The sequence below is a fragment of the Coptis chinensis genome, chromosome 6 (assembly GCF_015680905.1).
Source record: "Coptis chinensis isolate HL-2020 chromosome 6, ASM1568090v1, whole genome shotgun sequence".
In the NCBI taxonomy this organism is placed as follows: Eukaryota; Viridiplantae; Streptophyta; class Magnoliopsida; order Ranunculales; family Ranunculaceae; genus Coptis; species Coptis chinensis.
In genome coordinates this window covers 14,911,768-14,929,109 of record NC_141461.1, presented here as the reverse complement: position 1 = coordinate 14,929,109, position 17,342 = coordinate 14,911,768, and the positions used below count along the sequence as shown (strand labels likewise).

Here is a 17,342-nt window from a genome sequence, read left to right as displayed (position 1 = left end):
AACATTCTCTTTATAACTTTTGGCTGTTGCATAAATCATACATTTCGATTTATATTGGATCTTGGAAAATGTTGCGTAGAATACAAGTTTTCAATCTTAGATATATATATATGAGAGATAATGTCTTTGATACTTTTTTTTTATGGGAAATAATGTCCCTGATATGTATCAATGTGTTCTTTCTTTTTTGGTTACATCAACGTGTACTTATTTTTAAGAGATGCAACAAATCTATATTTTCAATTGAACTCTGATTCAATTTGCTATCCTTTAGTTATACAATTGTCATATATGAGTTTTCAAATGCTTTGAACAAGAAATGTAATATTGACCGCCTTAATGGCACAAAAAATGCTTCTAAAAGAAGAACTCAACCATGTTGGATATAAAATAAATACATGTGTATATTATTCTTCCAATCAAGACATTTTCAATTACATTGTTGATTTGGCCACGTGCAAGCACGTGCACTTTGCTAGTATATATAGTAGTGCTCTCATCCGGACTCCCTTAACAAAATAAAGTCAGGACCTATATATTAAAATTCACGTGAGCACTCCCACTTTTCTCTCGGTTTCCAATTCTCTCTCTTTTTATTTTCTCTCTCCTCTAATAATTAACTACTCCTACATTCTCTCTCTTTATTATATTATCTCTACAGTAATTATTTCCTAAAACATAATAAAGACTCCTATTTGTTTCTCTCTCTTAGCATCTGGTTACTTTTTTCTTCAATGAATACTTATTCACTCATATTCTCTCCCCCTCTCTCTCTTTACTAGAGTGTTGACTAAATTAATTAACTACATAGGCTAAACCAAAAGCAATGTACAAATGCATTGGAATCAGTTCTTTACTACTAAAAGCAATAACATTCACAAGAAATTCATAGTAGAAAAATAACACACCACGCAATCTCTCACTTTATACTAACGCAAATTCTCACTGTAATTCTCCCTACGGTCCTACACTCCAACCAACTTTATTTCTCTAACTTCACTACTATTACCAACTCCATTTCTCACAACTTCAGTTTTAACACTTCATAACACATGCATAGTCTGACATGCATGCTCATTTAAAAAACAACTTCATCTCCAATTCCATTCTCACTTGTTATTTTCCGAGTTACCACCATCCGTTGAACCTATAATTTCCACCAGTATATATCAGTATAAAAAAAAAATTGGGAAAAACACATGAATTAAATAACAATGAACATTACCTATTAACATATGACAATTTCTTTTGTCATGTGATTGTCCACTGAGTCCACATCCATTATAACGCCTAGCATAAGCTATTGCTTTCTCTTTCCCCCTTTGTAATCTATGTTTCCCACATCCCTTGGCCCTAACCATATTTGGTTCATCCAAAGTCCACTGCCGATTTTTTTTTTTCCTTCAGAGCTACTCCAGCCCCTCTATTAGCGATCACTTCCTTAATCTTTTCATGAACCAATTTCATATGTTGCTCGTAAATTTCACTTGTCTCTTCATAAGCTACAACATCATCGATTACCCTTGAAGTAAGCTGATATAATTTTCTATGCCGCAATAGCACAAAGTTGTTGCTATTTTCTTTCACATTTTCTCGCCATCTTCTATATATTTTTTCCAGCTTTGCATCTTTTCTCCATCTGCTCAGTATATATAAGTCTGGCAAATAAACAATTGACTGGCTCTCAAATAAGCCAAAATGTGTCTGCAAGGAATTCCTTCAAATTCAAATTTCTTACAGCTACAACTTGCAAAATTTAAGGCCTTCTCATAAACAACCTTACGAGCTCTAGAGTTTATTGCACTTGCCCTTTTCACCATGTAAACAATATGCTCTTCATTATCTATTGAGGTTTCAATCAAGTACTCCAAACTCTGCCATAACTCAATCTGAAATCGAAGAAAAATAGACAGGGTATATATTTTAGATATCTGCTTCTCCATGGAGATTGGTGTCTTCATCACCGGACGTTCATTGTTATCAACGTGGTCAGCTTCCAGTTCTTTGTGACGTTGGTATTCAAGTGCCCGATTAAACCGAGTCACAAATTCATTTAACGAATTGTTTTGGAGATATATCTCTTAAAAAATGCATGCCCACTTTCTGCTCTTTGACTACTTGGCATACCAGCTGAGAAAATATGTTTCATAAATGAAGGAACCCATTTCGAACGAATATCATACAACGCAGCTAACCAAGTATTATCTTTTAACTTACTTTTTTGTAATATCTCTCCCCAACCTACCCCAAACTCTTTCACGGTTTTTGAATCCCAGATACATCTTTGAAACTCAATAAAGTGATCTCTATAAATGACTGCATCTAACTTTTCAGAAAACTTGCTAAGAATGTGCCAAATGTAGTATCTATGATATGTATCAGGCAGAACGTGAGTAATAGCTTTTGACATTGCAGGGTCTTGATTGGTGATAATCATTTTCAGTGGACCAACTGACATTATTTCCATCCAGCTTTCAAATAGCCAAGCAAATGAACTTACTGTCTCGTCACTCAAGAATGCACAACCAAACATTGCAGTCTGACCATGGTTATTTACCCCTGTGAATGGTGCAAAGATAATTTCATATTTATTGGTCTTGGAGGTAGTATCAAACACATCCACATCACCAAAAAGCTTGTACGCCCTTATCAACGTTGCATCAGCCCAAAAACAGTGGGTCAATCTATTTTCATCGTCTGTTTCTATTTTGAAAGCAAATAATGGATTTTTTTCTTTCTAAGATATAAAGTACTCCATTAATGACTCGACATCATGCCCATCTACCGATTTCTTCAAATCTCTAACAAGGTTTCTAATGCCTTTTTCTGTACAACCAATATTTTGTATTCCACCCACTTCCATTGAAAGAATGCTAATTTGCTGGTTTATAGGTATATTGGTTGATGAAAGAAGTTGAGATAATGATTTTTTTTTTTGCATCAGATACGCCACGATGAGATCTCAATAAATGTACCTTATGGGGGGTTGAAAGAGAATGAATGTGACCTTCGATAAATTGGCTAACTCTGTAATTAGATCCCAATTTGCTTTTTACAACTGACAACTTTGTTGCAACCTTCACATACTATCCCACGACGCCTTTTCGTATACTGAAGCCAGCCTCCTTTGCATAATTATTATAAACTTCATCTAGACACTAAAACTCTTGGTCAATTTTCGGTTTACAATCATCTTTTACTTGAGGCATGAAAAACAAATCCTTAGACTGTTCTTCCAAATTCAATTGTTCAGAATCCACGTCCATTCTCATAAATGATACTGAATATAATTCTCAGCAAAAACAAGATTATTGATTAGGTGGAGAACTTAATAGGGTATAGTAAATAAAGAGAAATTATTAAGTTTAAAAAAGAAATGAAGATGGTGAAATTGCGTGAGATTGTTTGTAAAGTGTGAGAAAGTAGCTAAAAGTGGTATATTGGTATACGTGAAGAAAAAGGTAACCACATGCTAAGAGAGAGAAACAAGTAGGAGTCTTTAATATGTTTTAGGAAATTGCTAGAGAGAGAATGTGCTAAAGAGAGATAATGTAGAAATAGTTAATGATTAGAGGAGAGAGAAAAAAAAAAAGAGAGAGAATTGGAAACCGAGAGAAAAGTGGGAGTGCTCACGTGAATTTTAATAGGTCCTGACTTTATTTTGTTAAGGGAGTCCGGATGAGCACTACTATATATTAGTCTGCTATATATATATATATATATAGGCCCGATCTTAGAAGTACATACTTATTTTAAAGTTAAAATAAGTACATAAGTAAAACATCACCTAGAAAATGAATTCAACTCTAATATTTTGTGGGTATTATCTACATACCATAAAGATCATCTCCACAAAATTTGAGCTCATTTGGAAACCTCTAACCTAGCTAAAAATTATTGTTATCTTTAAAAAGAATTCTAACGGTCCAGAAAATAGTATTTTTGCAATCTTCTTTTGAATAAGTTAGAGATTTCCAAATGAGTTTAAATTTTATAGAGATGATGTTTATGGTGAGTAGATGATATCCACAAAAAATTAGGTTTGAATTCATTTTCTAGGTGAAGTTTTACTTACGTACTTATTTTAACTTAAAATAAGTATGTGCTTCTAAGATCCGGCCTTATATATATATATATATACCACAACAAAAACATCAATCTCTATTTACAACACACATAACACGTATTTGAAGAATAGCAAAAATGCAAAAATGGTGTTATTTTATTTTTATTTTAAAAAAAATCAATGATGTAGCAGCTAGCATTTGAGACACTAAAAGAAGATGATTATGACCCATCATGACCCACCGAAACAAATTCATAGTCTTTATGAATGAGGACATTTTGTTGGTTTGGTCCTTTGTTGTTTACACATTGAAGACTTGATGGGCAACACTTCAGACACCCCAAATCAAATGGTTTATTCTCCCAATGAATTTGACGGCTCACATGTTCTGCATCATAAGTATTTTCCAACTTATCAGAATGAGAAGGATCAGAATTAATACAATCCATGCACAAAAGTATTTAACACTCCTAGTAGATTCTAATAACAACCCACAATAGTGTATAAACACAGTTTAAATTTATTTAGAGTGTAGACATAACAGAAGAGTATCGAAAAAAAAAACACAGTAAAGGCGGAAGGGTCAGGGCATCTCAATTCATTTAGAAGAACCACAAAAGGAAAAAAAATCCTCTAATTGAGAACTTAACCCTCTAAATTAGACTAGGACCAAGTTCAACACATGTGATGAAGATTAAAGATGGGATTTACAAATAAAAGAGCTGTCAATCATAAATAATAGTCAGTACTCAATCAATTGTTATTCTTTATCATCAATCAATTCAGCTATAGCAAGTGTAGTATGCACTTTAAATTATTAAACATATGACACCAACCAAGAACTCGAAAAGAAAATAAGAGAAATAAACATGAATAATTTTAGGTTAGATCAATACCTTGATTACGATAAAGTGAGAACTCTTGCACATGTTAATTGACAATGGATTGATGGAGTTGCCTTTGATAGCGATTCCCATCCCTAAAACAACAATTTTGTCCTTGTTACATTATGAGCTAGTCGTTGTCACGTCGACGTCCTCTTTGGCATCTTTGTTATTCTGTAAAATTGGTTTGAACATTGCGATGCGCGCTCTTATGTATCCTGCGAAAATAAACCACGGCAAACTTAAAACATATATATAAGTAAATGCAACGAAGATATCAAAACAAAACATTTTTTCTGAGATAAAATGGAAGGAAGTAATGGAAATTATGAGCGACATATTAAGAAAATCGAATAGTTAAGATTTTCCGCATGTTGTGAAGGTCACATACAAAAAACAGGTGAAAGTTGCATATAATCATTCTCATTCCGAAGGGAACATAGAAACCAACCATGCTTCCATTTAACCAAATTGAAAACCAATGAATTTTTAGAACCCAACTAATGTGTCTCTAATCTCTATAGAGAGCACGGACCCCATTCAAGAAAAACAGTTAGAAGAAAGAAAACCTAGATTATCTGAAGTAATGAGAATATTAGTAAATGAAAAGAAGACCCCCGAGTATGTTTAGAATGGTAAATGTGCATGTACGCTGCATTTAAGATTGTGAGTCTAAAGAAACGAAAACGCTTACTGGATGAAATCAGGAAGACTATGATTAGGGGAAAAAATTATAACCTCTTCATGGCGAAGCAATATGTTGAAAGCTGCAAAGTGCAATATGATTGGTGTACCTTCCTTCAAAATGAATTGTAATTCATTGTTTATTAAGAATACACATAACTGAAAGACAAAGAAGTTGTACATGGTAGTTCAATCACTAAATCAGTGAGTGCATAATTTTATTTTATTTTTGGCAAGCATGTTTTAAATGAGATCAGTAACTCTTTGGTGCTAGCGGAGTTCGAGCCCCAGACCTCTGGAATCATCACCCAAAGATTTTACTGACTTTGCTAGTCAACACCTGCAAAATCCTTTAGTGGTGGCACTAATTTTCTTGCACGTCACCAAACTGTTCATAATCAAAGGCTCATAAACATAGCACAATAAATGGAATTCACCACTTAGGTTTATAATCTAATGAGTCTTGGGGAGCCTCTAAAATGCTCCAACTAATAATCTTCAAACAATTTACTTACCTCTAGAAAAATTGGGCTTACTAAAGGCCCTCTATTCAACTAATTTCTACATTGTGATTAGTATAATCCATAACTCAATTGTATCATATATATATATATATATATTTGTATTTCTAGTTTTGAAGAGACAGCTCTTCTTTAGTGATTTTTTTTTTTTTTTGGAATTATAGCAAAATAGTAGGAATTAAAAGTAGCATCAACAAATAATCAATGTGGATTAAACTATTGAGTAGGCAGTGTTTCATATTGTTTATTCAAGTAAGTTTCATCACAATAGTGGACTAATGGGTTAATGGGTTTGTGGGTCTGGATATTTTTCTCTTTTCTGTATCTTTTTCTCAAACACCATTACACCCCACACCACCATCTCAAAGCTAATCAACTTATTGACACCTCCATCACTGAACTTCCATTCCTTCATTTTTCATATTTGTTTTTATGGGGTAAATTTCACTATTTTATTTCCTTTCATTTTTTTTTTTTGGGTGTCATAGCCCATAATTGATACACAATAGGTGACCGTGAGAAATTAAAGTGTTGCCGACTTTCTGCTAATGTAGAAGCAATTGAACCAAACAAGGGTGTTGCAGCTAAGAAAGTTAGAAGACAAAGATATGGGAATGCTGATTTTGTTATATTTTTCGCTTTCATTTTTTGAAAGTGTTAGTTGGTCTGTAATAGCTTGTTGTAATGCTTTTGTATGTTGATTTGGATGCACTTTTTATTTTCCTAAAACTGAAATGTAATGTGTTTTGGATTTTTTGTACTTAATTCATACAAAAATGGAGTTTATGCCATTGTTTCCAGATCTAGTTCACAAGCTACGAGTTTCGAGCTGCACTCGTGCTCATTTTGTAAGCCGAGCTCGAGCTCGAGCTATGTGTTGTTCGAAACGAGTCGAGTTTTAGTGCAAAGTGGAGCTCAACCTTGAGTTTGAGCTCAGCTCGAGCTTGACTCGAAAACCCACAAGCCGAATCTGAGCATGCCAATACTCAGCTCGCTCGATGAACACCTCTACCTCACAGGTTATACACTTAGGGTGTGTTTGTTAAATTTTAACTCATGGAAAGGAAAGGAAATAAAATGGGTGGTCCACTATGGAATGGAATGGAAAGGAAATAATTTTAAATGGTATGTGTTTGGTAAACTAGGGAAAGGAAAGTAAAAACTGGGGAAAGGAATAATCATGTTTGTTTGCAAAAGCTATGGAAATGAATAATTGTATTGTTGGGTCATGGGTGTATTAGTAGTAAGTCCCTATCTATTTATTTTTCCTTTTTCCAAAAAATTTCGGGGGTTAGCTTTAAAACCTTTTCCATTTCAATAAAAAAGCATTTTTTTCCTTTCCATGGGTAAACAAACACTTTTAAACTATGGAAAAGGTGGAACACTCTTATTTTTCTTTCCTTTCCATAGTGTTTCCATCATAACAAACACAAAAAATAAGTTAAAAGAAAAACCTTTTCCCATTTCCAATCTCCTTTAAACTCTTTATCCACCTCCAGAGCTTACCGCCCCTCCACAACCCAAAACTCTCAATTTGATTTCCATTGAGGAGCAGTGGACCTCTCCACTACCCCTTTCCCCTTCTTCCTCCTTTAAACTCTCTTATCCAAAGAGCTTACCAGCCTCCACAAAAAAAAATGGTTTATAAAACATTGGTCTCTATCTTCGGAGGTGGGTTTTTGTGGTTGTCTCCTTTGGTGCGACCACCTTCCCACATTTTGCAGATCTTACACTATCTCAAGACCTTAAATAAGTTGGGTTTAGTTGGTTTTAAACAACGGGTTGTGGTAGTTTCTTTTGGGTCCAAAGATCTCTCTCTATCGACGGAAAATGTCCGGATTTCGGGTTTGTGGAACACTCTTATTCTTTGGTTTTTTTTCCTTTCTTTTGGGGGCATTAGTTTGCTAATCGACTTTGTTGTTGTGGAGTATTTTCCGGTGGAAGAAGGAGCAACTATGAAGTGACCAAGATAAAAGGACAATGTGGTCGAGGTGTCACTTTGGTGCTTTGATTTTTGGTGGACAGAGACTACCACCTGTTTTAATTTCAGTTTTTTTTTTTCTTGTTTTCAGGTTAATGTTAATTGTTTTGATGGTAAGAATTTATGTACAAATTAATACAATCAGGGCAGTTTATCAAAAAAAAAAATTACCACCACTTCAAGGGTACATTTATTAATAATCCTTGTCCAATTGAAAACCAAATCTGAAAAAAAAGTGGTGACCTCGATCTGTGTTTTAAATTCCTTAGTTTAAGAAAAATTGTTGATGACTGGGTCTTCGCTTACTAATTATAATTATGTAATTAAACTAATTTTTCAAAGAATTTCATTTGTGTAAAAAAATTTATACATGACGTTACTTTGCACTGCCTTCATGATAAATTTGTGGGCGAACAATTTTTAGGAGAAACAGTGATTGCTTGACTGCCAGTCAGCCACATATGCAAGCAAAATTTCTTTTAAACATTTTTTTTTATTAAATTTGCTCATCAAATAGTTTGATGATTGAAAAGAACCTCATTATTAGTAAAAAGCAGAAACCTATAGCAACACATAACCTAACACCTTAATTTTCTTTTGAACGTAGATAATGCTTGATTTAACACACGCAGTATTACAAATATGTCCCACACTCCATTCTCACATGCATGTTTTAGATGGAAATGGAAATGGAAATGACACCAAATACAACTCTTAATGAGGATGTTTATTATTATGCCTCTGGTATATCTCTCTAAGTGGATGGGGGCGTTGGTCAGTTGGGGATTCCCATTTATTCCAATTGTAGCAAAACATACTGCAAGATACTCCTAATCTACAATGTTAATTGATACGAGCACCACAAAACGCCATCACATGGTTAATTTTCCTAATCAACAGTGTGTAATTGATATGAACACTCATTACACAGCACCACAAAATGAAAATGCTAATTTATTTTCTTTCACAATCCGTCACTACTGTAACTTGTAAATTGGTCTTATGCACGCTAATTGGAAATTACGTAATTTCAATAGCAAAGAAAAAGTTGTCACTATGAAAACTCACAAATGTCGTCTAACCACATTAACACCAGAAGAAATATCAAGTTATTTCAAAAAGAAAAAGAGAAAAGTCCAAGCATATGAAGAGATAAACTGTTAAGGACCATGGATCTCTCATTGTCAATATAGTCCCACTTAACCACTTTGGAAGGTATGGTCTGGGTTTTAATGGAATAGTAATTGGATCCACTGTCTTAACTAAACATAGGCCACTATCCAGGAACTTAACGTAAATGCTGTAGGACTAATATTTGATCTACTTCCAACTTGTTATCTCTTTATGGTCCCCTATATCTGGATCGTAAGATTTGCAGTTACACACCCAGCCAAAATGTGGCTAGGGCATCAGTCATTCAGTCTTACGATCGAATCTGCCATTGAACAAATATTGTTCCCACTTGAGAGTTGAGACGTACTTGGTTAAGCAAGTGAAAGCTTCTGTTTGTAAATTTTTCATAAAAGGCCTCAGATACAATTTCAAGAGAGCCTCCTCTATCTCAAATTTAGCCTCATACTCCACAATAAGCGATGAAATGTGTTTATTTGATAGTACAAAAAATGTACACAAGTTTTCTATTATACGTTTTATTGTTTTAAACTTGGGTTTAGTGTTCTTTGCTAAGTACCTGATGAAGGTGACAATGCTTATTAATCAACTGAACAGGGATTTATAAATAGAAAGCAAAATTAAAGAACACGTGCAAATTAATGTAACAGGTAAGGTCTTCAAAGTCTGGTACCAATCAAAAGAGTACACATCAATCGCATGTGTACTGTTCCAATCCCATCCCATTCATTTTGTGCCACACAAGCTCAAAAATACAACTACGTAGACCAAGCTAGAACATTTAGTTAATTGGGATCAGCTGCACCAAGTTAGAACATCTAACTCTGCGTTATTCTTGCTCGTAAGATTCCTTGATCAAGCCATCAAGGGCTAATTTTGCTAAATATCATCTTCTAATTGTCGAAATTGTGTTCACTTAAAGTCAGCTCATTTAAGCATTTCTAGCATTGTAAAATATAGGTTTCAGACTGGACCTTCTCCATCGTTATAAAATTTCATACACTAAAACAAGGTGTTGAATTTTGAAAGGAGATGGTTTATGTGGAGCCGGTCTCCGTAATGGAAGGATCATATCCGAAAAGGAGCGGCCCTTAATTCGTTTTACAAGACAAGAATGCTGTGTTTAAATGTCGTATAAAGTGTTGTAAACGGAATTCATTCCTATAGATAAAATATGGGTAGAAAATAAATTATATTAACCAACTATATTGGCCGGATTCTTTTAATTTCTTTGTCTCTCTAGTTCATTTCCTTGTCATCATTCTGTCGACAAAGCATAATATATTAAGTAACTATACGTTTAGCTAGTTAAAACACATAACACCATGGGTGAAACTGCTGTTTTTGGTACTGGATAAGTCTAAACTTCAATTTCAGCTTGCTTCTAGATAATTCAAGAAAACAGAAGACAAAAATTTTGGTGGTTTTGTGAAAACGAATGGTGCAAACTATGAGCTAGTGAGTAGTGATTAAACCAACAGCTTCATTCTGTATGATTCAAAATTTTTGTAAAACAACTTATTAAAATGTAAATGTTTATTGATATGGATGTGAATTTTAAATTGTAACTAGGCAACAAGTAACAAATACATGTCAAGCGATCTTATCAATAGGCCAGGCCGCCAGGGCGATAACAGTATATCGTTTTATCTACTAAGTCCTGATATGAAGGAACATAATATTGCTTCAATAATTGATTGTAAACAGGAATGAACACAATACTGCTTCAATAATTGATTGAAAATAGGACTGAACACAATATTGCTCCAATCACCACTCTTGTTTTAAAACATTAGGTGGAACAAATATTACTCGCAATGCAGTATCAATGTCTCCGAAGAGAATTATTAGAAACAATAGTTATGGGACGATTTGATCAAAACAAAATCATGGTTGATGGTCCTCAGCCTTTCAATTACTTAGGTGACGACTGAGATCGACTTAGGAGTTAGGACTACAAACAGCTTTAAATAGCCGACTAATGTTGTAGAGAAATTTAAAAATGTAAATGAAAGACGACTTGTACGTGCTAACATCAAAAACGTTATCTGACATAACCACCCACCTAAGCATGCTTACGAGGCTTTAATGCACATTAAGAATCTCTATAAAAGCTATACTCCTACTCTTGTTTATAACAAGATACCATCGATGCTCTCTCTATCTTTAGTTTCTTTGAAGTTCCATTGATCTCAGTTTGAGCTATTTTGAGTTAAAGACTAATAGAGTTTTTATAACATTTTTAGTTGTTTGAAGTTGAAGCCATGTGCATTGCTGTGTTTGTTTGGCAAGCTCACCCTTTATATCCATTTCTTCTATTGCTTAATAGGGATGAATATCACAACAGGTATATATTAGATATATTTTGTATATTTTTGTAGGTTCCTTTATATTTTTAAATAATTTCTATTGTTTCAATAATTAAATAACATGGGTATGTCTCCATGCCTTGTTTTCTTGTCCTTTTTGCGACTTTTGGGCTTGTTTTTTATGGGATTAACGTAATGAGCATGTGACACTGTCTTGGTTGCTTTGTTCATTTGTTGCTGTGTTTTAAGGCCTACAAAGCCAGTTTCATGGTGGGAAGGTTGTGAGATTTTGGGAGGGAGAGATGAAGTTGCTGGTGGAACATGGTTGGCTTGTACAAGAGAAGGGAAGTTTGCTTTTGTTACAAATGTCTTGGAATCTCGTACACTGCCTGAGGCAAGAAGCAGAGGAGACCTTCCAGTGCGTTTCTTGGAGGTAAAATTTGGCTCGAAAGTAATGCCAATTGCGTGTGTTTGGTACACTTTTCTTCTGAGTAACTGAGCTCACACAGTTTGATCTGGTTTTTGTGCTTTATCTAAGCACCAAAATCTGATCACAGGGATTTTCCCAAGATTGAATACAACTTTGGTCTTTTTGTCGCCTTTACTTCAATGCATTGTTGGAAGAGTATAAAAGCTCCACATAAATCGGCATTACTCGACTATGCACTATAGTGTGTTGATATTATGGCGATTCTATGTTTTTTTATGCTTAAGGAGCTGATACATCAACAAAGATTGGTAAAACAGATTTTTGACTAATCATGATTTCTGACACTGTTGACTAATTGATTATATGTATATCACTAAGCAAAGTAAGCAAGTACCTATCCATCAATTCTACCTATTGATCGCCTATTTAACTGTTTTTGAACGCGTTCTTTTTTTGTCTGACTTGAGCTTGGAAAGACTTGAAAACTAATTATCACCGGTAAATAGTGCGCATATGTCTATGTGTTTTGTCTGACCTGCTTAAGAAAAACTAAGACATCAAGCATGCTATTACCATGTGATAGACTAAAGCATATTTGTGGACATTTAGCTCAGTTACTAAAATCATTAGCATCCTGTTTTCTGATCTCAACATGCTTGATATACGGATTTTCTTCACGCTGACTACAATTTTGTTTTCTTAAAGAATTTATGATTATTTCTGAATTCTAGTGCATATACGGATGGTTGCAGAGTAAGAAGAGTCCCAAGGAATTTGCAGAGGAAGTGATGAAGGAGGCTGATCAGTACAATGGCTTCAATCTGATACTAGCTGATATTTCTGCAAAGACTATGATTTATATATCAAACAGGCCAAAAGGGGAGCTCATTTCCATTAAAGAAGTTTCACCTGGTATCCATGTTCTTACAAATGCAAAACTAGATTCCCCTTGGCATAAGGTAATATAAGCATACTCATCATCTCAAAGTTCTAAAATCCTGTAAATCGTTGAACGCCTTTATTTGTTACCTGATTACAACTCCACCATATGCAACATTTTATATGCCACAAGTAAACTTGCAGTACCCATTTGCAAATCAATACAGAACACTCTGATACCATTCGACCTAATTATTGCATCAATAAATATTTGTGGATAGGGTCATGAGAATACAAATGATCATATTCCTTCAATCCTGTTTATAACTGTGCAAACATGTGTTTAAAAATCTAGCCAGCTTGGTTGAGAACTGACATATAAAATTCTCCAATGAACTCGTCTCCAGGCTCTACGATTGCACCGCAACTTTAATGAATTATTTGGAATATATGGTGAGGATGAGATTCCATTAAACGAGTTGGTTGAGGAGCTGATGAAGGACACAGTTAAGGCTGATAGGAACAGACTGCCTAACATTTGTTCTCCTGACTGGGAAATCCACTTAAGTTCCATATTTGTCCAAGTGGACACTCCGCTGGTAAAACCGTAAAACAAGTGCATGTCTTTGTTTTAAACAACTATTCGATTTCAACACCCTATGAGTTATTTACTTTATCTTCAATGTACAGGGATGCTATGGCACAAGGAGCACAATTGCAATATCTGTGAAAGCAAGTGGGGAAGTGAGCTTTTACGAGAAGTATATAGAGAATGAAAGTTGGAAGGAACATACAGTCACTTACCAAATAAAGAAGGTGATTAAGAAGCTAATTTGATGTAAAGGCCAAAGACCTGATTCAATAAATGTTGAACAGTTTAAGAATCAAGATAGTACTTCAGAGTGTATTTTTCTTTTTGACTGTATTGTAAAAGAGTTGGCAAGTGTTATTAACTTGTTATGTAAAGCGTAAAGTGGTTTATTTAATCTTAGAAGTCTTAAGATCATAGTGGAGCCATTTTTTTCTTTAAATAAGAAGTTGATTCATTTCAACACTGTTATCCTTTTCACTATCAGATGGCGCAGCCAGCACCCTATCAAATAACTCACAACGACAAGTGAATTACATGGCTTGGAGTCTTGGACCAAATACTTTTTGGAAAGAGGTGTGGTAGAAGCACCGTCAGGTAGTAACTGGTTCAATAGGCCGACCATTCACCTTTAAAGTACAATTTGAAGGTGCTGTTTCACCAAATATGCGAAGGACTACACTACTTTGACGTGTTACCAATAATTACAGGTCGCTTGAAGACAGACTATCTATACACCAGACACAGAAAAAGAAGGAATGGAGATTCAATACTGATGTTGGGACTGGGATAGTTCCCTTCAGAACTTCTTCCAGTGACCAGTAATGGCACTTGCGAACAGGAAGAGGACACCAAATCCATGTACGTAAAGCAGAGATGTTGCATTGTGCTGGCTCTGTTTATGCTCCTCGTTTCTCGTAAATAAATAAGAACAATGGCCAGAATAGGAGCATGCGAGACATTTGATGAAAAGTACTTGAATATAAGTCCACATTGAAGTATTCATTCAATTTATATAAGCACTTAATTATCTATTTCGAAATGAAGAATAGATACCTTGCTATATCTCACCAACAATTCTGAGACGAGAGTGCACTCTAATATTTCGAAGAATACAGTGTAATCAAACGCTTTGGAAAAGACAAAAAAATGTTTTGGTATTCACTGTGTGTTTGTTCAAGCGGTGTTTGTTTGTGTATGTAACAGCTCTCAGCATTGTGTGTGTCCTCAACCTATCCACTGAAAAATTGTGATAACAATGCGAGTTGGAATTCTGTGGGAAACTCAACAGTTTATTGTTCCTACCTAAGAAACATAAGCATAAACAAGTTGCTTTAAGTTTAAAAAAAATTCCAAACATCAAACAAAGCTTAGTTTCATATATACCAATTAGCACATAGTATTCTACCATCAATATGCTTAATCATCCATATTCCAAATGTTTAACAGAAGATTCCCTTCCACGTCAAATAAACCAATCAAAGAACAGTAGCAGAAAAGATGAGAAAACTGAGACAGGATCTACCAATGAGCTATGAGCATATATACTTCACAGAAGCAACATTCCGGTCAGAGAATCTTCCAAAATTTAACCTGCATCACTGCCTTGATCTAGATTTGGCACGCCTTGCCTCATCTGGTGTTGAGGTGAACAACTCCACATATCGTGATCCAATTGTCATCTTGTCCTTGTCCATTGCCTTCCTAGCATCATCAACAGATCCAAACTCCACATACGCCTCACCTGTTGCCTTTCCATCAAGACGACATGCAATATGTACGCTGTCTTCGGCCAGCTCAAACTCATCAAAGAACTCCACAATGTCAGACTTTGTCACAGAGTAAGGGAGGCCTCGGAGCTTAAGAAATTCAGTATACTCCAATTGGTCCTTGTCCACAGACTTCTTTGAACGAGAAGGAGGGGGGCTGCTACGGTACTCATCATAAATTCCTTCATATTTTACCTCCGCAGCCACAGCCCGATAGTAGTCTTGCTTGTTGCACCTGAAGACTTCTACATACCTTCTCCCCATGCTCTGATGGTCTCTCTGCAATGCAAACTCAGACTGCACAGAACTTGGGAAGACAACAAATGCTTCGCCAGTGAACCGCCCATTCTTGTTAGTCAGCAACACATCTACAATGTCAAGCCCAGTAAAGAATTTGAAGATGTCAATATCGGTGCAGTTAAAAGGCAGGCCTCTGAGCCGGATGACAGGAAAAGCACGGTTCAATCCACCGCTGTAGCTGTAAGGCTGATAACTGCTGGTACCGCCAGTCACTGCGAAGTAGGGATGTGATTCGATCATTCTCTGTCTCTTTGACCCGACCTCGTACCCATCCGAAAACCCCCCGCTTCCCAACATTGCCCTTCATTTAATCAATCCCAAAAAACAAAAAGACAATCCCCCACACTTAACCCTGTTAATAAAACCAGACCCAACCCACAATTTCCTAAAACCTACATTCTTACTTGTAACGTATTCATGCATAAATAATTTTTTACTATCTTTTGCCCAAGAGCATAATGCAATTAAACTTAGTAACAAACAGAAGCAATGACGATAAACAAAATGAGATGGAAGCACACAATACAAGCCCAAGTTAACTACATGCATATCTGACATTGTAACCGTCCAGCGAATACAACTTCTTATATAGGCAGGCAATTGACAGTCTCAAAATATTTTTGTTGAGGTATCATACATCCAGAAAGTGATCCACTCTATTAGTCATGAATGGCCATGGCTACTACTTGTCAATGATAATACCAAGCTTACCAAACAGAATTAAAAACGAAAAAAGTTTTCTCATTTTGACCCAATGTTTCAAATTCAATGACTCATTCATCATTACACCTAAATAAAACATGTGTGCATGAACCGCGATATAAGCAACTTTAATTCACACATCAAATCAAGAAATATGCAACAACAAGATTTAATGATCAATCGATAACCAAATTCGAAATTGTGAAAGCTTACCTTGATCCGTACATGATGAAAGAGGTTTAATCGAAAACCCAACGCGTTGATTTTGAGATTTGAGATTGTTACAATTTTTGAGTAATTGAAACCCTAATTTATATAGGTCTTCTGGTGGTACCCGCCTCTTTTTTAATGTTTCGGGTCTCTTTATTGAATTACTTAAATGACCATGGGCTTTTTACTAAGGAATAAGGACTGTTACAGTTTTTCAGTAAATACCGAATTCTCATTTGAGTATTTCTCGTAAATCTGAAACATTGTAACATAATTCTAAAATATCTATCCAATCGTTTGATCCATTTTTCATTAAATAAATTGCTTTGGTTAATAATAAACCACATTATAAAAAACCCACAGAGCCGAGAAAGAACAAATCCCCGCATATTTGCAAACTGAACCCAATAAAACGGAATCAACAGCAAAACAAATTAGTTTCTTTTCATCATACTTTTTTAATCAAATTATCCAGACACATTTCAGTCGGGATAAATAACTCTGACATGGATCTAAAATAAATTATTATTGTTCTGTTCCTATTGAGATTGAGATCAACAATACAAGGTTTACAACTATTATTCTACGTTCCAACATTGTAACAATTATAAATTTGAGTTGGACTTACCATGCGAAAGAGTGATCGATGTTTTGGTATCTTCTGATTTTTAAGAATTGCAAACGAGAGGGACAAACTTAAGAAATAGTTGGTTTTAAGACACGTCGGTTGTGGGCCGTCCAAATGGGAATGAATGTACGACAGTTTTAATTGAGTTTTCAAGTGACACAGATTGAAAATTGATAGTCATAGCTTTAGAGAACTAAGGGCCGATTTTTAGGGCAGGGCTGTATCTGTCTTTTAAACTCGTTATAAAAAATAAACACTT

The 17,342-nt window shown here is 35.0% G+C and overlaps 2 protein-coding genes across 2 annotated transcripts; one reads left to right on the top strand and one right to left on the bottom strand.

Moving 5' to 3' along the window:
- The first annotated feature begins 11,400 nt into the window (after positions 1-11,400).
- On the top strand, positions 11,401-13,891 carry LOC147491665 (uncharacterized). The gene is made up of 5 exons (XM_086565357.1): positions 11,401-11,614; positions 11,826-12,009; positions 12,759-12,965; positions 13,293-13,484; positions 13,576-13,891. The coding sequence occupies exons 1-5, from the start codon at positions 11,532-11,534 to the stop codon at positions 13,720-13,722; spliced, it is 813 nt and encodes a 270-aa protein (XP_086421483.1). The 5' UTR covers positions 11,401-11,531; the 3' UTR covers positions 13,723-13,891.
- A 942-nt stretch (positions 13,892-14,833) lies between these two features.
- LOC147491664 (RNA-binding (RRM/RBD/RNP motifs) family protein) lies at positions 14,834-16,702 on the bottom strand. The gene is made up of 2 exons (XM_086565358.1): positions 16,459-16,702; positions 14,834-15,844 (listed from the first exon to the last, which is right to left on the bottom strand). The coding sequence occupies exons 1-2, from the start codon at positions 16,470-16,472 to the stop codon at positions 15,073-15,075; spliced, it is 786 nt and encodes a 261-aa protein (XP_086421484.1). The 5' UTR covers positions 16,473-16,702; the 3' UTR covers positions 14,834-15,072.
- Between the last annotated feature and the right edge of the window lie 640 nt (positions 16,703-17,342).

Bases quoted from the DNA above. Each gene is read 5' to 3' on its own strand.
- LOC147491665 (XM_086565357.1), top strand. From the start codon at position 11,532: ATGTGCATTGCTGTGTTTGTTTGGCAAGCTCACCCTTTATATCCATTT. The intron at 12,010-12,758 runs GTAAAATTTGGC...GGATGGTTGCAG, and splicing joins TTCCAGTGCGTTTCTTGGAG to AGTAAGAAGAGTCCCAAGGA. The intron at 13,485-13,575 runs GTAAAACCGTAA...TTCAATGTACAG, and splicing joins TCCAAGTGGACACTCCGCTG to GGATGCTATGGCACAAGGAG.